Here is a 27,990-nt window from a genome sequence, read left to right on the forward strand (position 1 = left end):
CAGATGACTACGTACAGTGGATTATTTTCAAATATTTGTTTCTAGATATATAAAGCGCTAATTAATAGTTTTGATAAATTTGATTAAAATAGTTAATATGATTTTCAAGAAATTAACAAAATTGTAAAATTAGCATACAACGTTGTTACTATTCTGAAAAAAGACTCGACAGTCGATGGCATGGGAACAATGAATTTTTTTATCGAACTGAATGCAAATTAAATGATTCAAAACAAAAGCTACAATAGAATGTAAGTCAAAAGAAAAGATTCAGAATTTTATTTAACTTATTATTCAGAAGGAAAAAAAACAGTATTAACAATAAACATAATTCATAGTTGTTTTTTTAATTGACCCCCTCCATAAAGAAACTTAATGACTGACGAGGTTATCAAATTACACGTGCAATAAAGATATTGTTTGATTTTTTTTTAAAGATTCTCTATGTTCTTTCAGATATCAACGAATGTGCAAGCAACCCGTGCAAAAACGGTGCCCAGTGCACAAATGGACAGAACAGCTTCACGTGTTCCTGCGCTTCCGGATGGAGTGGTACCACGTGCAACACAGGTTATAAGAACATCACGTGATTTATTTTTATGTCAAAACGGAAAAAAAAGTTTACGATAATCTTCGTTTTTAGCAAGTTGCAAACCAAGGTGATTTTAAGTGAAATATAAATAAGATTATTTTTCTATTTCAACGGTTCTTTAAGACTGCTAAATGAAATAGTTTACTAGTATAAATAATGGAAGTTAATATCTAAATTAACTGATCTAAATTCTCAAAGATATTGAATCATATAAAAATAGAATTCTGATACTAGAAAAGAAGTACGGAATAAATAGAGAATATTAAAAGAATGTCTCTTCATGCTAAACATACCAATTTAAAATCAGTCGAATAGAAATACAAAATGCACGCTCCGTCGAGCGTTTTATCATTTTGATTCAACGAGTTAAATAAGTTAAACGCATATATTTATCAGCATTTTCTCTGAAACACTGAATATCTTCTTTATTTAGATATTATATTTCATCATATACCTAAATGAATTTTATCAAAAATGTATTTCACAAGTAAATACGAACAGGCAGAAAAAAGACGTATTGTAACTTTTGTATTGCATGTTGCCGGACTACTTTCGTTAATTATGTATGACCTTACACAGTTCTATGAAAAACGTGCACAACTGCAAAATTCACTTGAGCCGAATACCGCATCCCAGATCAAATTGCTATTATAATAACCTTATTATATCATATCTGGCCCCAAAGTACAATTAATTTCCCATAGGGTTACATACAAATATATCAATGCAAGGCTTTGACACAATGTTCTGAAGACAAATGCAAATACCTTCTCTTTAGAAATCTATCCAAGAGAAACACAAAAATCACTTTGAAGTGACCTGTTGACCAGCTACTTTTCTCCTCACATCTGTCAGAATGAATACTGTATTGCATTTTTACAAAGTGAAGCGGTCCAGCCTACTTTTTGTACAAATCCGCAGACAGTCATTTGCACAAGAAACCATGATTTTCCAGATTTTTTTTACCCCTTTCACTTCATTTACATCAGATCTATAAAATTTGGCTACTTTCAGAAGCTCAGAATATCTATTTACAATCAAATCCATCATGAAATGAGGGACCTCTTTTCTCTCGGATACACTTCCTTTAGTTGGGTAACGAAGGGCAGGTAACTGTACCTTGTTACCTATTTAGACCTATTTGTCTCTTCAAACTAAAAAATATTTTACCAGTACAATCTCAGATGTATAGCAAATTAAATCTGAAAGTTACACATTTGTTGAGCTATGCACTAAAATTTGACTGCTTCCAATGTTACACATGGTATCGGTCAAATCTGAGCCAAAAAAATTTCGCATACTTTTCAGATGAAAAAAAACGCAAAATACTATAACTTTTTTGTTTGATGAGATTTTCACCCAAAATAAAAAACAGCATGTTTCCTTATTATACATCTATCCAAATTAAGAGCCACTTCAAGTCTGATTACAATATCACTGTTCCAATTTTAAGGAAAACTATTCATATTACAAAAAGCACGTCAAAACGCATAGTCTACTCACACGAAAAAGTAAAATGTGAACTAAGAAAAATTCTGTAGCTGTCAAATTTGCCCTTTTAAAGCAGCCCAGTATGTGGCAAATATGAGAATGAATAGCTTTTGTACATATATGTGTCATATACTTTTCAGTGATCATTCATTTATGGCTACCCTAGGTAAAATGAGCCAAACAGCTCTGAAAAGTCCAATATGTGAGCTTACTTAAAAGCTTATGAGTCTTTCTGGAATTAATATTTCACTCAAATCTTACAGTTTATTGGCATTCAGTGCACTCTCTACATGAAACATACACACCATGACCATTTACACTACACAAAATCTTACATTGTGTATCACAGCTGAGCTTTCTGACAAAAACAGCCCCTATCTCTATAAAGAATGATTTTAGAGTCAACACTGCCTGCTGAATGATGTTCCAAACTGGCTAAATTTCTGCAAAAACCTTAATAAATATCAACCTGAGAAACTACAACTGGTGCTCCTAATTTTTCCGGTGAATAATATCAATGGAAGTGACCCTTCGTGTGATCGAACCAGGATCTTCGGTGTGACTGGAAGGCCTGCGGCCGAACAACATCTGAAATATGAGTCAAGCTAGTCATAATTTCTTAGAAAGAATACTTAATCAGTTTACATGATTGTATGTATGTGCAAACTATAATTTCAAAACAATCTGACTGCAAAGAAAGTGAGAAATGCAAAAGAAGTGCCCATCAAAGCAACTTTTCTATGGATATTTATATCACAATCTCCTTTCCCCATACTGAAACTGTCATAATCACATGATAATGTAATATAAAACCTCAAATTCAAGTCTTATACATGTAAAATGTGTCATAACAAACAATCTGAATAACAAAACTATCAATCACAAAGCAGTCTGTCCAGTCTCCTTGCTTTACTGACTGCTAGATCTGAAACAATGTTTACTGTTTTCAGATAAAATTGGCTACAATCTGAACTGAGTATTCACACTGGGAATACAGCTTACTGCATCAACTACCGTGTACAAATTCCTGTCCAATTTCATGGTAACTGATTATGAATGTGATCTCACTACCACACATGGTGTACAAAGTAGTCATTATGGCAAAACTGGCTGAGATAATGTTATTCCAGTACATTTCTATTTTCTAGCTTTTTTTTCGCTTGCGGGTGCAATTAAACGAAGTCTATTAAATTTTACAAAATCTCAGAAAGTACCTGATCTAAATTAAAAGCATCTAAAAAGGAATTATTTACCTATTCACACAATCTGACTAAAGTACTTGATCTTCTAAACGAAGATCTGAGAACGACCCATTCACATTCGTCTTCTGTATATTTTGGATTTCCAGTATTGCTATTTTTATTTTATCCAATCAGACGACATGTTCGAATGTCAAAGAGTAAGAAAAATGTGCAGTTATTCCAGGGCTCGAACCCAGGACCCCTCGCTTACAAAGCAAGTGGCCTATCGACTGATCTAACCGGCTATCTGATACATTATGACATAAGAATTGTAAATATCAAAAGTCAAGGCTACAGGTAGATTTGCAAGATGTTGTAAGTTAGACTCTGATTGGCTAGCGAAAGGGTCGTCAGAACGAGGCAATGAATAGGTCGTTCTCAGATCCTATGCGTAGCGTAATAGGATATGTACTTTAGTCAGATTGCCTATTCACAACACCGAACAATTGTCTTCGGTCAAATCTGAGAAGCTGTAGACATATATGTACAAAGGCGGTCAATCCCCGTCTATGCGACAAACTTCACATTGTCCGAGCGCTCTCATTTCAGGTTTTTAGGTACTAAAAGTGTAAGAAATCCAACAAAATAAGTAAATATACAATCCAGGACCTCAGATATCATGATTTATGCTCAATTAAGCATTGAGGAAACCAATATGCAAGTCTAGTGTGTGAAAATCTGCCTGTTTTCCTTCAAAATCAGTTAAAATATGCCAATTTCAGGCCTAATCTGCTCAATTTTCAAGTCCTTGAACTGATTTTTCTTGCACATATCATGATTACACATATTTTTCTATTCAGACTGTGTGTACTGTGTAAATTCAAGTGACCAAATGAGCAATTTAATGTAAACAAGAATAGAAAAAATACATATCTGACTTTAGGTCAGATTTCCTCGGCCGCAGCTCAAATTTCTAAAAACTCAAGAAAATATCACATCGCGGCATTTGTAATACCCCATTCTGTTTTACGCATACCGGTTTCAAACAAAGAACTTATAAAAATGCATTTCATGCATGAAAACCCGCAAAATTAGAAATTATATCCAGAAATATGTAAACTGAAAGTAGGATTTTTCACATTTTTCAAGTACATGTATACTTTTCACCGAAACTGAAGCAATTTCAGCAAATGTAATGATTAATCTAAATATTTACCAGATTTCTATGCTTACCAGCCATTTACTGTCAAAACTTTAGCCTTGTATAATGAAAAATGACAAAAATATTGACAATTTACTTTCTGACAGTTTCCATCATATCAGGCCCCAAAGTACAATTAATTTCCCATAGGGTTACATACAAATATATCAATGCAAGGCTTTGACACAATGTTCTGAAGACAAATGCAAATACCTTCTCTTTAGAAATCTATCCAAGAGAAACACAAAAATCACTTTGAAGTGACCTGTTGACCAGCTACTTTTCTCCTCACATCTGTCAGAATGAATACTGTATTGCATTTTTACAAAGTGAAGCGGTCCAGCCTACTTTTTGTACAAATCCGCAGACAGTCATTTGCACAAGAAACCATGATTTTCCAGATTTTTTTTACCCCTTTCACTTCATTTACATCAGATCTATAAAATTTGGCTACTTTCAGAAGCTCAGAATATCTATTTACAATCAAATCCATCATGAAATGAGGGACCTCTTTTCTCTCGGATACACTTCCTTTAGTTGGGTAACGAAGGGCAGGTAACTGTACCTTGTTACCTATTGTCAGAGTTCCTGCAAAGTGTTTGACAAATCGGATAATACATATTGTAAGCAAAATCAGTTCGACCAAAGTTTTGTGTTAAATACAACGTTACTACATTGAATCCGTAGTCTAGCATAAAACTGCTGTTCTTGTCAGTTTTCGGGGGAGATTTAACAGAGAGATTCTCGCGTTCACGTGCTGTTATAACATCTTCAGAATCCCTCTGGATACGATGATACCCTCTCTCTACCGTGCTCGGGCACTTACCAATCCCTAGGAATTCTGCAGTTGTTATAACACGAAAAATATGCGTGCGGCACCGTTAAATGTCGCAATCACCGTTAAATGCCGCACCACCGTTAAATGTCGCAACCACCGTTAAATGCCGCACCACCGTTAAATGTCGCAACCACCGTTAAATGTCGTACCACCGTTAGATGTCGCAACCACCGTTAAATGTCGCAAGGCTGACGTGATATGTCGCAACCATGCTAAATGTCGCAAAATCATCTCCCGCTATATGTCACACCTTTAACGCTAAATTTCGCAAGAATCTGTCTACTGATTTATTGTATGAATTATGGACAGGGCTTAGGAATGACATACTGTTCCGAACTATATGGTTGCTTTTCAGTGGTCCTGCGCTGTACATACGCTATTGATTGGATATTTACGGGATTGAGCCTTGACGCGGTACTCGTCACAAAACTTAAATAAGGTGGTAGTGGTTTAGACATCCGTATAGACATTCAAAAAACGAGGTGAATGTAAATCTGTACAAATATTTTGCAATCGTATCTATAGACATCCAAAAATGGAGGCAAACGGAGCAATTTTATGAATGGCTATCCGAATGTCTATACAGAAATGCATTCGTAACAATTATTTTTCATTTACGCGTATCTAATATTTATACAGATAGGCATTCGTATAGCTTTTGGAAATGTGACTTTGTCTATACGAATGTCTAATGTCTATACAGATATGCATCCGCAGGAAATGCTATGAATGTCTATTCAAAAGTCTAATGTCTATACAAATAGGCATACGCCTTCACTCTTCAGTGTTTATACGAATGTCTAATGTCTATACAGATAGGTATTCGCCTCGATTTTTGAATGTGTATGCAAATGCCTAATGTCTAGCCCACTGCCAACTCCATGCGCTGAAATTATTTAAAGTTTTAACTTCTGCATCGTATGAAGTCCTGTTTGGATCCAGTGGCATTAATGTTGCTTGTCGTGCCTCCCGTGTTATGTAGATGAACATTGGTTCTGAACAAAAAGTAAACTCTTTTTATAAGTAAAGAAATGCATTACATGTCTTCTTATATAGTGGTATTTTGTCGAGCCCTCGAGATATCTTTTTTCTTCTCAAAAATATGGGACATGATGGTCCTAGACTGATCACCTGAGTTTCAGCACTAAGATAAATATTACTACACGACATGTTCTAACAAGCCACGGTCATCACTTTTCACAAATCATACAGCGTGAACAGTCCCATGAAAACTCTTTTGTGTTAAATTGTTTTGCCAAAACATTTAGAGAAAGTAAGTTACGGTGATGGTGTTAACCATATCAAAATGCAATAAACAGCATACAAAGAACAAAGAGCATATATAGTTTGCAATCATTCTAAAATTGAATAAACAGTTTCAAACAAAGCAGTTTGGCATAATGTATATTTTTACCAAAAGTTGGCTCCGCCTTGGACGGACTTATTAATTGAATTTATATGTGTGCACTGTATACTTTGAACAGCTTTTTGTCTAAAGAGCTTGTTGGATTTCAGAATGCATTCTACTCTTAGCTGTTAATTGAACACGGGTGTTATAAGACGGAACTTGTTTCATATTTACATGTTAATCTGTAAAACTCAGGTAATCGATCTAGGTCTAGATCTTATGTCCGGTGTACGACATCTTATCGCGAGAGTACTTGGAATTTTATAACGAGTGCGTAGCATCTTATTTAGATCGCACGACATCTAAACTTGAGAGCAAACATCTTATCTCGAGTGCATGGTATCTTATCTCCATCGCTAGACATCTTATTTCGACCATACAACATCTTACATCGAATGCACGGCTTATTACCTCGATCGCACAACATATTATATTGAGTTCACGATATCTTATTTCGATCGCTCGACATCTAATATCTTGACCATACGACATCTTATATCAAATGTGCGACTTATACTTTCGATCGCATGACATCTTATTTCGAGCTCAGGATATCTTATTTCGATTGCATGACATCTTGTTTCGATCGCTGGATATAATTTTGATAAGAAAAGTAAGTATGTGTCCTAAACTTACTACCGTTCTTTGTTGTAGGTGTTATAAAAATAAAAATAAACATTTGTATTAAGATCAACTCCCCCATACGATGCGATATATATACAACGAGTGATCTTCTTTCCAAGTCATAGGCTAACCTAGACAGGCTCAGCATAGTCTGAGTGACTAATTTCAGTAAAGTCTGGTTCAAGATTATAGATATATTTTTCTAATAGGAAAATGTATGATATATGCGACATAAAAGGCCTTGGATCGACCCCCAAATTTCTTGAAAGACTATTAAGCGCAAATAAATGCACATGCAAGTAACGCGAATTGTACCGATCTTGATAACGTCTGTTCATACAAAGGAGTGCACACTAGAGACTTAAAGATAATCGTGTATATTATCATATCTTTGTTTGAAGATTAAGGTCATAAGACAACTATTATATCCAACTTAAATGGCGGAGGAACATCCTATGTGGCCCCGTGCATTATTTCAGATCGAGCGGGCATCTTGATTTCTGCACTCTTTGTTTCTTGGAAGTATATTTTAATACCAACATCATCCTTATCCTCTCTGCCTTGATTATCTCTCCTTACTCCTCCATTTCGACCCCAACTCATATGCCCACCCCCGCCAAATATACAAAGGAAATTAGTTTACCATTCTTTGTATTGCTTCTTAGATTCCTTTGTCCCGCCCCCCTCACACACACACACACACACACACACACACACACACACCCACACACACACACTGTCATTAGCAATCCTTATTTGTTAACTGGAAACTTCAAAATCTTCCTGTGTGAAAACACTAGCCCTATTTCAAAGTAATTTCTGAAATATATTTCTTACGTAGCCCACTATCAAAACGGTTCTAGCAAGCTGTGATACTCATGCATCTATAAATTATTATGCACCAGCAATAAGTACTATACAAGTAAATTTAATGTTCTCGTAAGAAATATATCACCCAGTCTATCGCTGTTAACACCTTGCTTTATGGTGATACTTCACTGTCTGATACTGACAACAGACAAATCTTCACAGCTGTCCAACAATTCATCCTTGGGAGCCATAGGTTTACTTGACTTTAACTCTATTCTGACAAGTCTCTCTCTCTCCAGACAACAAGACTGTTAAGTATATAAGCTATGAGTGGTTTGGGGCAGCTGAGCTTTTTCTCTATATTTCTTCCCCCTTCCCTTTTACTCTATAGTGAATAGTTTCTTATTCAGTATTGTATACTGTCACCTTTATGGGTACCTTGCTAAAATATTTCAAAATTACTATTAATTCAACATACTAGTACTTTTATTTCATCTTTTCCTTCCATTTTTGTGCATTTTGTTTATTTTTTTTTCGTTTTCTTTTTCTCTCTTTTTCTTTTGAGAATATTAGATGACGTTAAACTACATATGAGCCGCGCCATGAGAAAACCAACATAGTGGCTTTGCGACAACACTCTTGAGGTCACATTTATGACCATATCTTCATGAAACTTGGTCCGAATATATATCTTGATAATTGCTAGGCCAGGTTTGAAACTGGGTCATATGGGGTCAAAAACTAGGACACCAGGTCCAATAAAAGGAAAAAGCTTGTTTACGCTCTTGTTCATTTGATGTCACGCATTAAACATGGTAAGAATGTTTGTCTGCATGAAATAATCGGATGATTTTTTTTCTGGGACATTTGATGTTTAAATTAGGTCACCGGGTCAAATCAAAGAATAAGGTTGTTTTCACTGTAGGGGGCACATTTATGATTCTATCTTCATAAAACTTGGATGATTTTAAACTGGGTCCCGTGGGGTCAAAAACTAGATCTCTAGGTCAAATGAAAGGAAAAGCTTATATACACTTTTTTACTCCAATCTTTCCGAAACTTTGTTTTAATGAAAACTTGGACAAGTTCGAATCTGGGTCATGTGGGGTAAAAAAACTAGGTCACCTTCTCAAATCAAAGAAAATGCTTGTTAACACTCAACAGGCCACGTTTTCTGGTCCAATCTTAATGAAAATTGGTTAGAATATTTGTCTGTATGCAATCACTAGTTAAACATATTTACACTGTTATGGTATGTTACTCAGGTGAGCGACCTAGGGCCATCTTGGCCCTCTTGTTAATATGTTATAACAGTTTCTGTTATACCGCCCTTCCCTAGCATCCGTACTGTGCTCGTATTGTATTGCCTTTACATGTACATGTATTATAAATAAATGACAAAACAATTTTCTTATACAAATCAATAAGAAATCGAGCGGCTTTCTTAGCTTTCTTCGCACTTTGCTTTATAATTTTTACTTTTACAGGAATTCGAACTAAATGAGCTGTCACCTCTCTTAAGCAGCCTACCTGTCTTTAGCAGCCAGACTATGCTGCTCCCTTGACTGGCTGCTTAACACAGGTATATACAATCATATATATAGTTATCATCTCATGTCATGGACATCTCTGAAAGCATCTTCGCCTTGTTTCTCATTAGTGAGAATAACTAGAAACTACAATATCCTGATAGGTATAGTATTCTCTGCGCATATTAACATAATTTTCTGCACCTTCGTGCTGCTATGTTGCTTCCATGCATCTTAGCTGGAGCTTTGTCTTTCATATTTTCTCAATATTTTTGTATATACCATGTTATATATTTACAATATACCATAATTTGTATAAAAAATATAATAAGGTCACGGCCTTATCTCACATAATCTTGTTTTGTTTTTTGTTATATTACTTGGTAATTTAGTGTGTCTTAAGAAGTGATGAACTCTCTTAAACAACTTCCACTGCTAAAAAAATGGTTGAGATATTGAATATCAACGGAACATATGTAGCTTCTTCCCATTAACAAATACAGCCGGACCCGTGCTGTAGACAACCTCCAAATACATAAAACCTGCTTACAAAGGTCACACTTTACCTGTCTTGAAAGACCACCTTTTCACGAAGACCAGCATTTTCAGTCCCCAAAAGGAGATTTTTTCCGTTGGGTTTGACCTTATATAAATATCCTAGCACCAACAAATAAATTAAGAATGTATGAGTATGACTTCGCTGGGCGTAAAGCTACCACCACATTATTTTACTATTGAAGATTCAAGTGTCGTGTATTACTTAAAATAAAATAAAAATATTCACAATGAATTGTTCATATATGTCTCAGTTTTAGATAGGTAGTGGAACATTTAGTGTTGGTTTTGCGACATATAATGGTGCGCAAATTCTTGAGACATATAGCGTTAAAAGTGCGAAACATAGCGGCTGATGATTTTGCGCCATTTAGCGATGGTTGCTACATATTGCGTTAACCGTGTGACATTTAACGGTTGTTGCGACATGTAACGATGATGCGAAATTTAACGGCGCCACAATGTGTAATTTTCAGCACCGTGCCCATCAGAAACTACAGAGAGTTCAACCTACGGCCAGTTTAGTTGGCCAACAACTAAACCCGGAACTGTAGCCTTCATTCAATGTCCATATCAACTTTCTGGAGCCCAGACTGCAAAATATGCCTCCAGAATCTGGTATGACCTTTTTGCTAGCAGTCATTCTACACTACTCGGTACTTTAGCATTTGACAAAGTCAATGATCGCTTGGTTTGTACAAATTTGTCAACATTAGAATCACTAGCATTTCAAGTTGATTTGAAGTAAGTGTATGAAGTAAGCTCTTTGAGTCTAAAGATATTTTCTCACATATCTTATAATAAATAATAAGTGTTTAAGTGTGATGTATATGAAATTATATAATATATGAAACGTTTTCAGTCTCCGAATTTACATGCAATTCTAAATTTGATCTTCAATCTTTTAGCAAAAAAAAAAATGACAAAGAATCGTTTCATGAAATTTTTTAACATTTTTCTATACAGTGAAAAACAGGCGGACAACTCTGGACTTTGGAAAACACCACTGCTATCTGATTGCCCACATGCTGACGAGAGTTCACGAGAATTACATAATTTGGCCGAGTCAGATATAAATAACGGTAAGTGTTTAGATGCACATTACAGTTAAACCGCAACCTGCCACTTTCCAAAAGCAGACAGTCAGCTAACTGCCAATTTTCCTTCTGGTTTACATTGATAAGGCTTAGACATAAATTGATACAAATTACATAAATGGGATAAATCTTAATGATTTACATATTTTAAAAGGGCTAGGTAGAAGTCCTCAAAGCAGATGTAATAAATTCATGTTGCGTTAACAGTGAATTATAACTTCTGTGTTTCAATTAAATGCCATTATATAGAAATTGTTGCAGTCAATTATTCTTATTCAAATCGTGATATTATTGTCTTTTTAGGTAATGTTGAGCAAGTCTCGTCAAGTTTAAGTAACCTTACCTCCAACTGGGAAGAGTTTGTTAGTGATGACGTCATTTGGTCAGTTAGAATCATCGACGGCATTTTAAAAACTGATTTGTCTCGTGCGTCATTTGATACGATTACCAACACTATTGAAACCGTTAATAATCTACTGTTTATTACACCAGGCATTCTGAGGCAGTCTGAAGATGAGTCTGACTCATCAAATAGGTAAAGTGGTTAATTTTGTTGTTTTTAATCAGTCAGGGTCTACCCAGTCACAAATCCACAAGCCATCACCATATCGTTAAATTGCAAGTATTTATGCCACTAAAAGAAATTATAGCAAACTTCTATGACATATGAAATAACTAAGACATAAACTGTAAGTATAACAATACTGTGGTATCAGATTTTGTTACAAGCTGCCATAAAAGAATCTTCTATCAGAATCTTCTACGATATGGGAATGTGCTTGTTCTGTACAGCTTCAGTGTAAGTATGAATCACCGGTAGGAATAATTACCATAATTGTTTCTTCTTCTTTTAACTATTTTCGCATGCGCCAGCATGTGAATGGAGAATTACCTTAATTGAAATTACATTGTACAAACGGCACTCACGGTGTCATATTAAAAAAAACCCATCTAAATAAATCATTTGTTTTCCCTCTAAGGTTAAAAATTATTGATGATTTTTAAGTGAACTTACATTTTCTTCTTTCGTCGTATTAACACATAGTGAGTTCAACATGTAAAAAACTGAGAGTTGAGTATTCATAGTAATTCAATAAAAAATACAGGTTTTCTTTTTAAAGAAATGTGAGAATATATCAAAATTAGTTTTTGTTATTTACTCAGCAATAAATATTCCAGACGTAAAAGTATGTAACGTGTGATTTTAGAAAAGTCGTATCTGTCATGATCTATTAAAATTATTAGATCTATCTATTATGAAATTTAGAAATAAGTTTGTCATAATGAAGTAATCCAAATAAGATTAAGAATGATGATGTCCATCTTTTATTTGATGCAACACTAAGCCATTGTATCTCTAAATCAGTTTTTTGTTTGTTTTGCAAGGCTTGTAAATGCAGTAGAAACACTACTGGACGGTGTATCTGTTACCAATGGCGATTATAAATCTGTGAAAGACAACATCGCAGGTATCGTATCTGGTGTCAGTGTGTCAAGTTTTGATGGACTAGCCATGTCATATATAAACAAAGGAAAACAAACCCTCACTGAAACAGAGGTTTGTAGTAATTGTTATCTTCATTTACTATCTAGTTATGAACATTTTAAGCATGGCGTAACAATATATACGAAGATAATTTAGAACTTACTAATTTTTCTCAGGGTATTTCCACATCACCGAGTAAGATAACTCTGAAACAAAAAAGTCACTGCTTTAATGGTGGACATCGATGAACATTTTCAAAAACATTCCATAAAAAGATTGAATTGTTTAACAGAATACTTTTTCAAGCGATCTTGCAGGTTATTAACTTTTATGCAACTTCCGCATTTCTCTTGTATTGTTTGCTTTTAATATAATTATCATCATCATTCATCTTGTTTTGGTTGTTGATATATTCAGCATCACTATTCCATTGTTATTAATATTTTTAAGTAACACGTACGGATTCTTTAAAATGTATTTCTTTCATTTAATTTAAGACTTTTTTGTTCAAAGTTAGCGTATACAAAAGCGGAGGGGTACACTGCATCTGGCCATTCAGGAATCATTTTGCCGAGGTCTATCTTTGATTCTTTGACGAACAGGCAGAAAAGGTCCATAGACAAGATGACAATGTCAGTGTTTAGGGATCCTAAACTGTTTTCAGTAAGTAATTAACGTACAATACATAGTATTGGATATGTAATTATTCAAATGTGCGGGTAAGAAATCATAATGACATGTTAGCACAATATGCAATTTATATACACATTTAATGACTTGTGATTATGTTAAGTGAATGAAATATTTCTATGTTATAACTGACTTAAAGTAGTTATAGCAATTTCGAACAACAAAATGTCCTAAATCTTTCAGCGTTTTATACAGCAAAGTAATATGAAATGAGATCGGTATTTTAAATGTAATCAATCAACACTAAAGAAAACCTAGCATCTGACCTTTGTTTAATGTGCAGGATTAAATAAGGATTGATAGTAAGATTCGATGCATCGAAGACCAGTTTAAATCCCCCAGTGGCGTTTATGTCACATGCCATTCCAAGGTGGTCAGTTTTAATATTAGTTTTGTGATAAAATCACTCCGAAACAATTTTCTCCCAAAATGTTAAAAGAAATAGTAAAACGTTCGGACATTACTTTTCTGTATGATCTTATTATCGTGTGAGTATTTCTTACTTTGTAGCTATCATTAAAGTTCTTTTTTTTTAATTTGTTTAGTCAATAACTCAGTCCAACGAGACGAAGTTACTCCCCAGCGATGATGGTGATGTCATCCCTGCAGAAAGGAAGATTAACAGTAATGTTATAGCGGCTAATGTGCCATCAGTACAAATCAAAGACCTGTCATTCCCAGTGGTCGTCACATTGCATCACTTTGATGTAAGTCACACATCCTTCAAAGACTAGTATCATATTGCATCATTTAAAGTACATCACATGTCCATCTAATATGATCTGTATTTCATTTTATCACTTAAATGTAAATCTTGGTTCAATTGCAATGACCTGCATCGGTCATGTTCAAAAATAAGTACTATTGACCGGTTTTGTTATGCGGGCCTACTTTGCGATGTACATTTTGTATGGCTCTGACTTATTTGCTGTGCTTTGTGCTTCCGGTAAATCTATTCTGGTAGTTCTTGCGAAGGTTAGCCGACTATCTGGGCAAGTGCAAAAAAATGAATGACGTTTGGATATTTCCAGTTACATTTTCATTATTAGCAACATTAAAAAAAAAAAGCAGACGGAAGCAAATATAAAATGAAATTGTGATAAATGTCTACTGACGTGGTTTTTGAAATTATTTTTGATTGCATGTTGCGTGTCGTGTCGAGTAAAATTGTACCAACCAATTTTTACAGTAAATAATAAAACCTTTTATTATATATTTAAAACATTTTTACCTCATGTCGTCAGTTCAACGCAAGACTAGCGTTTATGCACTTAAATGAAAAGGTAAAAGACACGTTTTCGCACTAAGGGAAAGCTAAATGAAATAAATTAGTGTACGGTAAAGCAACGTGACAATAGTCGTAATGTGATTTTTATAACCTCCAAAGTAATTTGATTTCACTTTCGTGAGATATTTGAGAAGGAAATGAAAAAGCTTTTCCCTTTTGTTGGAGTTTAACTGGTTTCTGAAAACATGAATGAAGTATTATTACTGTACCACTACTCTTAGGTCAAATTTGTCTTTGACAGTCCAGAAAGTAGCTTTCAAGTTACATACTTGACAACCTACATTTTCAGGTTTCATTTGTATTTAGTAAGCTGTTGTTTTAACCTTGCGAACACCATATCGTGATTATTTCGATAAACAGCTTTATGACGTACAACAACTTATCAATACGAGGACAGGTCTTCCCTATAGAGAAATACCTAGCAACCGGTCATTGAATATATATATATCTTGTTTGTTTAAAGACGTAGACTATATCAAACTATACAACATAAATCATGGAAAATTACTTAGCATTTATTCCAACAGGTTGTAGCAATGCTCTGGCTACATTAATGGTAATTTTGTACCAACCAGACGTTAAAAATATTAAAGTCATAAGCCTTCCAGTTTGATTGCTCTCCAACGTGAAAGCATTCTACACTACAAGTGAACGACCTTGACCACTCTGCCAGTGAGCTCCACTGGGAAACAAATAAGCTATCCTATAGTTTAGTATCCAGACTTTCAATTAGCGGCCAGATATTTTCAAATTTTTGTCTTACTTTCAATCCAGTACGCAGATCATTTATTGGCATTTATGGCATGTTGCTAATGGTTACCTACATCTTTACATATTAATTTATAAATAGATTATAGATCACTTATAGGCCTTCTAATGAATTAAGATATTGCCTTCACTTTGTTTCGCTTTATTACTGCAAAACGTAATTCCATTAGAATGTCAAAAATAGATATTATAACCTATGCAATAATACTAGGACAAATAGCATGAGGTTCTAGGTCAGTAGTCACCCAAGCCTAGCATAAAGTCTTTGCGGAGTTGTCTCCATTTTTTTCCAAATATTTCATCCGGGATCATTTTTTTTTTTCAGCTCAAATAACTCTTTTCAGGAAATGGTATTTTAATAATTTTTTCAGTCCTTTTATTTTGATGCAGTTAGCTTCACATATATTTAATATAGATAGCTCCTACTTGAAGTTTGTATTTTCAGTTATAATGCCTACAAATACTCGTTACTGGTTTGCAAATGAAGGAAGATACAAAGCATTTCTAAGCGATTTTCCTGTTCATTCCCTCTAGTGTTATTTACAAAAAAATAAAAGCATGTAACATTAGGCATGATTTATGCTCCACATTTTCAGGGGGTTTTTTTCCTCAAAAAGTTATGGCATTGGTTTATCAAAATTAATGTCAGCTGAAAAATAATCAACTGTCAATGAGATCTTGTCAAACGATAGTGGCAATCGGTTGCATTTTTGTGCATTTTTACTCCTAAAAACTTAAAACCAGGAAAAGCCATGCACGTAACAAGACTTCAATCCACAGCAGTGTACACATGGGCGCTCATACCGAGTCTGCTATAATTATTTTACTTTTCCTTCGATTTGTTCTATGATTCCAATTGAGATTATACATTTTATAATTACGGCACGAAGTTACAGCGTCGACATAACTTCATTGCACAAACATGTCTAAAACCCATCGAGTTAATTCTTATTATCTAAATAAATCATAGATAAATAGGTCAAAAAGAAATATATTTAGTCCCAGGACATTTAATTACAGATTCAGGGTAAATTAAATCAAATCAAAGAGGCAGTCAGTTAAAAGTATAAATTTCAGGATTTTCACCTTATCTTTTTAAGAATTTATTTTTTGATATTCAAGCCATTGAATACTTAGATATTTATTAATTATACATTAATTTTAGAGATAGAGAATGCAGTTTTTGTTTCTAAATTTCTATAAAAGGTACGTTAATACATTGTATACAATTTATATAGATGTACGTTGCCTATTTTGTAAAATAAATATTGTAGTATTTACGCAACATATGTATATCATTTTATACGATACGTGAGTTTTATATATTTTTGTATCCTTTTGATTATGTCTTGTAAATTTTATCCAGGCAGGTGAAAATGTATCATGTGTGTATTGGGATGTAGCTACAAAAAGCTGGTCTGCTGACGGTTGTGCAGTTAACCAAACCACTGACGACTATACTGTGTGTCATTGTGATCATCTCACAAATTTTGCTCTTCTCATGGTAAACTATCTAAAATATTGTGTACATAATCTGTAGAATATTGAACAATGTAGCTTACTTAAGTTAGATCTTTGCAGATGTTTATAAAAAAACCCTACATAAATAAAAAAATACTTCGCATAATATGCAGTGGGATCATACACAACTGTGCGAATAGAGGTTTGTTTATTAAACAATTGATAGAAATGTAATAGAAAATATACATTGTTTATCCATTATTATAAGATAACCAAAATGATTAAATAAAAGGTTCCAAGAACAGTATTTTTCTGCCGAAACATGTTCAAATTGCTTTCCAAAGTAAATGTGTTTGCATCAAACTCAAGTTTCTAGTAATCTTTCTAATGGCTTATTTCGTTTTTCTTTTTTAAATGAATGTTTCTAAGTATACTTACAGTCTATGAGGATTAAAACGTTATTAATATGGTACAATAAAAAACACGACCACGTCGTTTTGCAAGTCAATGCATTAAAACAAAACATCTAGGATTGGTCTTTAAGTGCCTTGTAGCGGCTGTAAAAAGTCTTCCGGTACTTGGAATCAGTATTGTTATATTTTCTGGTCCTTATTAAAAGTGCTAGAGAGCGTGTGGGATTTTGCACATTTTATTACCTCTTATGATTAGACTCGATCAGGCCGAGTCTGCTATTAGGTTTTTTGGTGGTGCTCTATGCTTCTAACGGATCTCACATATTTTGTAATATTTCTATTCTAACAGGATGTTTACAGCACCGGCGGCGGACTAAGCAAAGCCAACAGTGTGGCACTCTCCATTATTTCTTATGTGGGATGCGGACTTTCTTTACTCGGCGTTATTATTACATTATTAACTTATCTGAAATTCAGGTAAATGTCTAAAAATAAACATATGTCAACATATCTAATTTAATTGAAACTTTATTATTTGCTACAACAGTACATGTCGCTGTTTGAAATAACAATCCCATTATCAACTCCCGTTGTGAAGACAAAACAATTTTAACGTATCTAATTTAATTGAAACTGTATTACTTACTACTATGGCAATGTTATAATAAGAATCACATTATTAACTTACCTAAAATTCGGGTAATTGTCTGAAAAAGAAACATACTAAGTTAAACGTATTTTATGAAACTGAAACATTTTTTTCTTACTCCAATAGTGTATGTCGATATTTAGTTTATAATAACAGTCACATTGTTAAGTTAGCTTAATTCAGAAATTGTCTAAACAAATAATATTAACGTATATAATTGAATTGAAACTTTGTTACTTACTACAATAGAGTATGTCGATCATCATCATATTCATTTTATAAACAGTAACGAAATTGCATGGGTCAGCGTAGGCCAATAACCGGATGCGGAAAAAATAACCGGTAATGTAAACGAATAATCGTTCCTTGTTTAAGTATATGATAAACAATTTATTAAATGGCAATAATGTACCTTTCACGGTTATTAGCACTCCTAAACCTATATTAGCACTCAAAAGTATATTGTGGACTGTTATATAATGATTATTGGTTTCTTTAACATTGTGTTCTGCGAATGAGTTCGGTGTATTATCGCTTATAAACCCATTCATATCATAGACAAAATAAACTGACTAATGCAACCTTTATACTTTTTCTTTCATTGTGTCATTTCAGAAAGCTAAGACGTGACAACCCATCTAAAATACTCATGAATCTTTGTTTGTCGATTGGTTTTGTTGACATAGTTTTCTTGATTGGTGTCCAGGAATATTCAGGAAAAAGTGACGCAGGTTGCAAGGTAAATGTATCTTGACAACATTGTATATTCAGTGACTATAAGTACTAATGTAATGAACCTTGTGATAATGTTATTTTAGTTTGTTGTTTTATATCTGTTTCTTAGATTCATGTGCTTTCTGATCAGAAGAATATGAACATGAATTTAATGTTCTGAACTTAGTAATTCTTCAGTTCATACTGATATATTTCCTGGTTGTTTATATTGCGACACATGCATCATTGTTTAGTCATTCATATTTATTTTCTTCATCAGTCTTTTTCCTTAAAAGATTTTGTCCTGCTTATTTGCATATCTTCTCCCAAATGCAGACTGTACTACACTTAAACAAAATATTTGTATTTTACCGACTTAGGACCTTGATAAAAATATACTTGATTATGTTTTAGATCGTTGCTATCCTGTTACACTACTTCCTTTTAACCGCGATGTGTTGGATGGCGGTCGAAGCGTTCTACATGTATCTGGCACTTGTGAAAGTATTTGACACGTACGTGGCACATTTCCAACTGAAAAGCGCTTTGTTCGGATGGGGTAAGTATATTAACACGTACATGGCATGGCACACCAACAGAATTGTTCTATTAATGTAAGTAAATTGACCCGTACATGGCACATTTTAAACTGAAAAGCGCTTATGATTGAGAAAATATATTGACACGTACATGAAACATCTTCTAGTAAATAGTACAGGTACTCTGAGGCTGGACACAAAGCCGTCCATGATTTGACCGTTATTTCTCCTTTTTTAAATTTTTTACATTTATAATTATTCAGAATTTGCCGATGATATTAAAACTGTGACAGTGTAGCTCTCATTGTTTTGAACAAACAGAAGTGGATTGAATCCGGCTTAGCAGTGAAAACGCCCGAACACGCCGGGAATCTCGTTCTTTACATATTCTCGCAGAGTTTGTCTTTATTGCCAAGCCGGATTCAATCCACTTCCATTGGTTGAAAATACCTTTTCAGTTTTTTAATATCGTCGGTACATTTTCGATAATTTTAAAGAAGAATTTAAATCGAAATTTGTGGGTTATTTGGTGACTATATTTTAAAGAATTTCATATATGAGAAATCACGGCGGCCAGTCAAAACGGCGGCTATGTGTCCAGCCGCAGGGTACTGGTATGAAAAGTGATTTGTACTGATAGAGTAAGTCTGTTGACATGCTCATGGCACTTTATTAAACTGAAAAGCGCTTTCTTCAAATAATGCAAGTCTAATGACAGAAACATGACACATATTTAACTGAAAAGCGCTTTTTGAATGGGTAAAATATTTGACACGTACGACATAAAATGCGTCTTCATGAACACCACATCGTTCTGAGCATATGTTGAAAAAAGTATTATACGTCCTCTAATATTGCAAGCTTTAATTTTCAATAGATATTTCCAAACATGTTTTTTTTGTGTTTTCAGGTATTCCATTTGTTGTGGTAGTCGTAACGCTTGGAATAAATAAAACTGAAAATTATGGTTTGCAACCGGGTGGAATGTAAGCATTGTTATTCCGCATTGTTTAAACAATTTTTATTGTATTTTGAAAAACATCATCTCAATTGTTTAAATGAGTTGCATTGCACGACAACAGTTAAGGTACGGTGACTGAGTGTCGGTTTTTACGTACTCGCACTGCTAAGCATTTTTTCTGTTATGTTCTGTCCTGACATTACAAAGCATAACAAGCAAACTATGACGTGCTCGCCATATGATGTTTAAAGTCGTCTAGATTCCATCATCATATTTATTGTACATTTAGTTTCATAAAGCACAAAAGTAAATGTTCGGGTTATCATAGACAGTTAAGCAAATGTAGAGCTGTAATTTTTCGATACAATCAATTTTTCATGGTTTCAACTTTATTATCGCTATCGAAAGACTGAATAAAATGTCTGTACAATAAGAAAGTGGCACCTTAGAGCATGCAGGTTTGCTTAACTGCTGAACATGCTAGATATTGTAGAGGATATTTGTTTTGTTTCTGTGTGAGATCAAAGTATCTTTCACTGAATTACCACCAGGTAAAAAATAATCTCCACAATATCATCGGTTAAAATATGAAGTAGCTTTCTTAAAGTAATGCTGTGCTGTGTCACGTAAACATCGATGTTGTATTCTCTGAGGTCGATTAAAAATGTTCATATAAGTGTACAATTTACAGTAACCTATCAAAGAGAAAGTGAACAACAATCCGTATGCTATTCTGAATAAAGCTAGAATCACACTGTCCCGGATGGGCTTGTGGGTGAGTTCCGAATTCCCATTCCCGGATTGCTACGGATGTGTAAGGAAAAATGGGTTTGGCAAATTTGTTACGTTATAAATCCCTAAATCAATAGTAATAGAACCTTAATTAACCTTTTTAGAACCAGAATAAAGCCGTAATAGCTCGCGTGTTTCCACCACAGTGATTGTCTTCCGGACTGTTACGATCATTTAAGATCTGTTCCGATCTTTTCAGAACTATAACGGATTTATTACGGATTTCTAACGGATATATTTTCCGTTGCAAAATTTTGAGCATGTTCAAAACTTTGTACCCTTGCCCCCGGATGTCGCCGATTCCTAAACGGATACATCGGATGCCTTACGAGTGAGCTAGGAGTTCTACGGATGCGTTACGGATGCTATCCAGAACTCATCCGCAAGCCCATCCGGGGCAGTGTGATTGTAGCTTTCGGTAAAATGTTACGAACGACCTCTACTGTGAATTGCATATAATTATACTGTTCGCAAAGGTTGACATATACATTTGGTTTAAACATATTTTGTTCGTCTATATACGGCTACATGAAAAAATACTGTACACAACAAAAATGAAGAGGATTACGCTGAAAGCAAATTAATGCTTATTGAAGCTTTGTCCATTTTATCTTTGCAACATAGTTATATCATGTGTCTTTTATAATATAGTTTAAGGTTGGTTACCGTATTTCCTCATGGTGTTAAGACTTCCATAATTACAAACATCACGGTATAACGTTTTTGCATAGTTACTTAAAATCCAGTCATATTTATATTATACCGTAGTGATTATTAATGCTTATCTTGTGAAGCAGGCGAATGTTAAGTTTTGACAAAAATTACACTTTCATGCTGTTTTCTAATCTTTTTTACAATTGTCTTTATTAATTATATATTTGCAATCAAAGATTAAAGCTGTTTTTGTTTAGATTTGTGACAAACGGAGTTTCACATCTTATTATTGAAAATCAGACGAAATACCTTTTATTGAAAATAGTATATAACTGATATTGTGGAGGTGGTGGTCAGAGAAAAAGAATGCACAAATCAGGAAAATAAGAAACGAACAGCCATAATAGCACCCTTCCCCATGCGGCTATTGTACCCCTATTGTCGGATACTAGAGCTTAATGCCGTACATGGTACGCCCACATGGGCTGCACTCATTTATGAGTGTGAAAGTCACTTTCATTCCCGTTGTCTTTATCTTACACAGATGCTGGTTGGACCGGGTACCATTCTATGCCGCGTTCCTTGGACCAGTTTGCTTGCTGCTTATCGTCAATACCATAACATATGCATTGGTGATACGCATGATTGTGAAGAGGAGCAACAAAAAATTAACCAAAACTGATAAATCAAGCACAGCCGTGCGCCTGCGCGGAGCAATCAGTTTAGTTGTTTTGCTTGGACTGACATGGGCATTTGCAATTCTTGCTTTCGATGACTTTGGAATTGTGTTCCATTATCTATTTGCGGTATTGAATTCGCTGCAGGGCTTTTTTATATTTATATTCTACTGCTTAATGAAGAAAGAAGCCCAACAGTGTTGGAGAAAAGCGTTACCATGCCTGAAATCACCATACCAGAAGAATATATCAACAAATACACAAAGTAAAGGTAAAATGTTTGTACAGTATATATATATAGGTGTAGCAAGAACATACTATATTAATTTTATAGAAGTACTTTACTTTGTTCATGTTATCATTCTTCTTTCTACAATTGTTGGTGTCACTTAGTATGTAATTTGAAACATATATATATTTCGGGAATGGACAGAAGTTCATGAATACATATTTTATTGTAAAAATTTATACTTCTCGTCAATTACGTAACTGGATGTTTATATTTCAGGCGATTCCAGTACATTTGACTCAAATAAAACAACGAAGATGCATTTGAATACCAGGGGTAAGAACTAGTAATTTGTATAAATTATTATTATACAGTTTGTCCATCGTTTCCCCTTCTCTTTAATCACAAGTCACCTGTGGACTATAACGGGCTGTAACTAACTTACATGAATGAACTCAAAGGCTTGGTAAACTTTCCCTCATGTCTGTGCCCATATTGTGTGTGTATCAATCTCGACACGCGAACATACCTGTTGTCTGTACCGGTCATATATATGGTTGTCAGTGTTATAATTATCATGAACTGTAACGATGTGCGCATAGATGATCGATTTTTTTCATGAATAACATTCATAAATTCGTGCATACAAGAACATTGCTGCTCATAATGTAATGAGTTATAAGCCACATGGACTGTCGATCTAGATCCCTACATACTGAAAGGTCTGATCTCCCATCAAATACAGTCTGGACCGAAACAATGGACAAAAAAGTATCTATAATTCTAAACCAAATACAGAATAATTCCAGAATATTCGGAAAATACAAAATTTTCTTAAAACATGTATCATTTTCGGAGATATAAGACTTAACTTGACGAATTAATTCTGTTTCAATGCCCACATGTTCTTAAATAAGATGGTGGTATATTTCAGTTGACCGATCTGAAGTAAGTATCTGATACTCTCAAATGGTTTATGGAAAACAACAAACGCATGTTAACATGTCATACTTACCTATAAACAGAGCCACTTTTCACACATTATCTTAATTGCCATCTACTAATTCCCCTGCATAAATAACAGCATAGCCAAATGTGACAAAGGACTGTTGAGCCTTATGTATTTTATTCTTTTTTTTCCATGTTTACAGTCTACCCTAAACTGACAGTATTTTCGTTGTTCATTTTTACAAAAGGATTCATATCTCCAGTACTAACTAGGTCTAAATTCGACAGAAATATTTTCAAAGCTTTGCCGATGTTTCGAAATATTCTGTTTCATTATGGTGTGGGTTATAATACCCCAACTCTACAAGTCATGTATTCTCAACAGGCAAACCATTTTTTTAAAATCAAATGTCTATCTTTGTCCTATTTTAAACGCGCGTATGAAGAAGTGTCCATTACAGTAACTGTAAAAAACAACAATAATCATTAATATTTAGCCTGCTGGCGGTAATTGATTCTGCCTTTGCGACCAGAGCAGACCAAGATCAGTCTGCACTGTTCGCTATTCAGTCAGTAAATTTTCATTGAACACCCCTTCGAATAATAAATGGTATTGCCCAAATTGAATGATGGACCAGTCCATTTTAGAAATTTAGCAGGGTAAAATTTAATCTTGTCTATCTTTTTTTCAGATGAATCAAACGAGGACAAGAAGCCAACAGGGAACACAGGTCCAAATAATACAGGTAACGACGAACAAGTGAATTTATTATTATTATATTTATAATAAGTTCTTGATTTAGAGTGAAAAAAATCTCGTTATTGGAATTTATTACCATGGTACATTGAAAAAGAGTATCAGGATTGACTATGCCTGTGCAAATAATCAGGTTTACAAAATATAAGGTGGAGCATTACAAATTATGAATTCGAATGTTGATTTTTTTTATGGAAACTGTGAGAAACATCATCATTTTCTCACATCTATACAGATAATTGAGCCGCACCGTGGGAAAACCAACATACCGGTAGTGCGTTTGCGACCAGCATAGATCCAGACCAGCCTGCGCATCCGCGCTGTCTGGTCAGGATCCATGCTGTTCGCTTTCAAAGCCTAATGCAATTAGAGAAACCGTTAGCGAACAGCATGGATCCTGACCAGACTGCGCGGATGCGCAGGCTGGTCTGGATCCATGCCGGACGCAAATGCACTATGTTGGTTTTCTCATGATGCGGCTCAATTGTATGTTATGTGATATTTGTGTATGTATTGTCTCACATATTCGTATATTTTTGCAAACTGGAAATATCTTTGAACTTGCATAAATATTTTACAGCATTCCGTGGAAACTGGCAGGTCCAGGTCACAAGTAAGTTACATGAAGTTTATATAATCTGTTTTAATTTTTTTTAAGTACTTTTTAATTGAACTATACACGTGGCACGTAACAAGTTAAACATGATTTTTAATCTCTTTTCTTTTTTGTTTATATAAGTATTTTTAAAAGAAAAAATGAATGAATAGAGATTAACTCAATTTACTCAGTCGAAAAAATTATTATACACATGTACGGACTCAAGCCACTATTTTATATATACCTTACAAAATATCTTGAAGCTATGGGCAGTCATCTTCCATAGTTTTGTTTCTGAACACATTTCCAAAAAATCTTTCACATTACCGCATATATTTTCTGATGTGTTGCGTGTTATGTCTACAAAATACAAACTCAGTATACTTACCTTTCCAGGAGGTGAAGTCTTTAACTCTATTTTCATACTGCGATATTGTTTCTTATTTTCAGCAAGGTCACAACCATCTTCATTCGTTTAGCCCAACATATATCTACGAAGCGGGATCTGTGGATTAAAATTGATCGTTTAAGAGACATCACTATGACATATCAAACTATGTACACTGACAAAGGAGCAGCTGTGGAGCACGCACTTTGCCTTTTACATATTATGACTTTGTCTATAAATCTTACTAGTGTAAACAGATTTCCTAATTTCATCAGTACATGTTTTAACTGAATTGCCTATACTTAAAACCTAAATACATATTTTCAAAAAGAGATAAATAAATAGTTCTTTTTTAATATCCCGTATTTATTATCAGTTCAAGGCAAGAAAATCGGTTTTTACTCACACATTTCCAAAAAATCGTTTATATATATCGATGCTACCTTCTGGTATTAATTTATTTTCAAAAACGTCTAAGCGAAAACAACAAGTATCCGTTTATCATCAAAATTATTTCTCAATCTCTTAGAACATTAAGATACACTCTCATATTAAAAATTCACCTGGCTATAATTGGCAAAACAACTACATGAGAAAATCAAAGCTAATTATTTTGCTTTTGATATAATAAGAACAATTTATTCTGAAATTCAGTGTAACAAATATTGTACACCTGCGTTCAGGTACGTAAAGAGTTGAGGTTATTGAAGAAACAGCGATATATCGTTGAATTGAAATTAACATGCCGTGCCTCGTGATATGATAATATGTTTCTAAACAAGAAACAATAAATCTCTTAAAAATAAAGTCATTGTTTGAGATTTCAAATTCTAAAGATGATAAAGGACATTAGCGATATCTGTCAAACATGTGCATCTTTTTGTCTTTTCCAATGCGCGGCTATTGGTGGTTGAATTAATTGTAACGTAAACAAATTGTGAATTTGTTGTCATAATAACAAAAGTTATATACAGTCTTTTTGTATAATTGGAAAATAAATCCGGTCGTGATTTAATGTTTGATAACATACTTATCCAGACTGGCAAAATAAAGCTTGTAGAAAAGTAATATGTATCTCAGTTGTGAATATTTCCATGCATTGCTGATTCATACTGTTATGAACTAGATTCCGTGATAAGTTTGTCCGCAGCGACCGAAGTTTGACAATATTGAAGCTTCTGATGGAATCACAGGGGACCATGATGGACAACGTTCATTTTCAAAACACATTCTTCAAAAGAAAAAAACTGAACAAGTGTAAAACATTACCTTTAAAAACAAAATGTTATTGGTAATTCAGAAAAAAAGAAACGATAAAAGCGATAATTTCAACTTTGAGATTGTCAGTTACCCCCACCTAAATGGAGACGTTCCCATCCAACATTACACGGTGTATATATTACCTAAACTATTTCATTTTGCAAGAGCTTGGTTAGAGGGATTTACATTTTAGAAATATGTTTATCACCATGCGCAATACATTACAGTGTTACCGTTTTCATAAACTACTTAAGGCTTTCACAACATACAATAGTGTTACTACTTTCGTAAACTATGTAAGGCTTTCACAACATCTTACCATAGATCATCTAAATTTTATACCCCAGTCACACATACGGCGCGGACAGCTACGTCCAGCCACGGATAGAAACGTAGTAATCCGCATCGATCCGTACCTGAGCCGTACATTAAAGTAGTAATCCGTATGACTCAGGTACGGATCGATACGGATAACTACGTTTCCAACCGTGGCTAGACGTAGCTATACGCGCCGTATGTGTGACTGGGGTATTAAAGAAATTTATCAAAAGAGAACACGATACAAAAATATTTAACACGGTTAAATTTTTTTTCCATTTGATGCTGCGATGTTTTTTCCCTAAATCCTGTACATATAAACAGAAGGTTGCAACTAACCTACTCCTGCCCTTAAAAGTTACGCTGTTGGTGATACGACTTCAAACACGTTTACCTATTTAATACTATTGAATACATTAATTTTGTGTCCCGATACCTCGTACTTGCCTTAATTATATTTTTGTTGAATACAGTACTAGTTTTGCAACAAATGTTAGAGCTTATATAAGCGGGATATTAGTATTTTTATATTTGTCTATATTGTTTCGAAGAAAGTGCAGAATAATATTCAAAATTCCATACTTGAAGATGTTAATTATATACAGAGGGTATAATATGGACATAAATGCACAAAGTATGCTTTGGTGAAACATTGAAATATATATATTTATTACATTGTCGAGCATATTTGATGAAAATTGTTTTTGAAAAGCGGACTAAACGAGTTAAGAAGATATCATACTGTTACTTGAACTATATGTTAATAACAAAATAGCCTTGTGTCCTTTACATGCCAGTCATCCATTCACAGTCCAACGATATTTTGGACATATCTTGAAAAACGTAAAGATGAATTATTGAAAACTTCAGACCCGTCTTTCATTTTTTTCAGGAAATGTGTTTATTTTTCTGACCCCCGAGTCTTGTAAAAAAGCAATCTTTGGCAGGAAGTGAAGTACATGATAATGCTTTTGTACATTACGTAACTTATAGTGGAGAACGTTACACTATGGGTTATTCTGAGATGCCTTTCTTGGACATAATTGTGGGTAGTACTAAAAATTTCTGAATTTC

The 27,990-nt window shown here is 34.1% G+C and overlaps 1 protein-coding gene across 2 annotated transcripts in view; it reads left to right on the forward strand.

Moving 5' to 3' along the window:
• Positions 1–26,406, forward strand: part of LOC123552744 (adhesion G-protein coupled receptor G6-like) — a 58,602-nt gene extending 32,196 nt beyond the window's left edge. The window contains exons 14-30 of one of the 2 annotated variants that reach the window (XM_053540708.1): positions 457–570; positions 10,706–10,847; positions 11,196–11,311; positions 11,630–11,861; positions 12,713–12,884; positions 13,326–13,475; positions 14,048–14,209; positions 16,925–17,062; positions 17,782–17,909; positions 18,697–18,820; positions 19,210–19,354; positions 20,245–20,320; positions 22,286–22,689; positions 22,927–22,983; positions 24,288–24,341; positions 24,933–24,965; positions 25,401–26,406. In XM_053540708.1, coding sequence (XP_053396683.1) covers positions 457–570; positions 10,706–10,847; positions 11,196–11,311; positions 11,630–11,861; positions 12,713–12,884; positions 13,326–13,475; positions 14,048–14,209; positions 16,925–17,062; positions 17,782–17,909; positions 18,697–18,820; positions 19,210–19,354; positions 20,245–20,320; positions 22,286–22,689; positions 22,927–22,983; positions 24,288–24,341; positions 24,933–24,965; positions 25,401–25,429 — 2,276 coding nt within the window. In that variant the 3' untranslated portion in view covers positions 25,430–26,406. The remainder of the gene's footprint in view (positions 1–456; positions 571–10,705; positions 10,848–11,195; positions 11,312–11,629; positions 11,862–12,712; positions 12,885–13,325; positions 13,476–14,047; positions 14,210–16,924; positions 17,063–17,781; positions 17,910–18,696; positions 18,821–19,209; positions 19,355–20,244; positions 20,321–22,285; positions 22,690–22,926; positions 22,984–24,287; positions 24,342–24,932; positions 24,966–25,400) is intronic. The other variant, XM_053540709.1, reaches the window with a different exon arrangement.
• The last annotated feature ends 1,584 nt before the right edge of the window (positions 26,407–27,990 follow it).

The sequence above is a fragment of the Mercenaria mercenaria genome, chromosome 4 (genome assembly GCF_021730395.1).
Source record: "Mercenaria mercenaria strain notata chromosome 4, MADL_Memer_1, whole genome shotgun sequence".
NCBI lineage: Eukaryota > Metazoa > Mollusca > Bivalvia > Venerida > Veneridae > Mercenaria > Mercenaria mercenaria.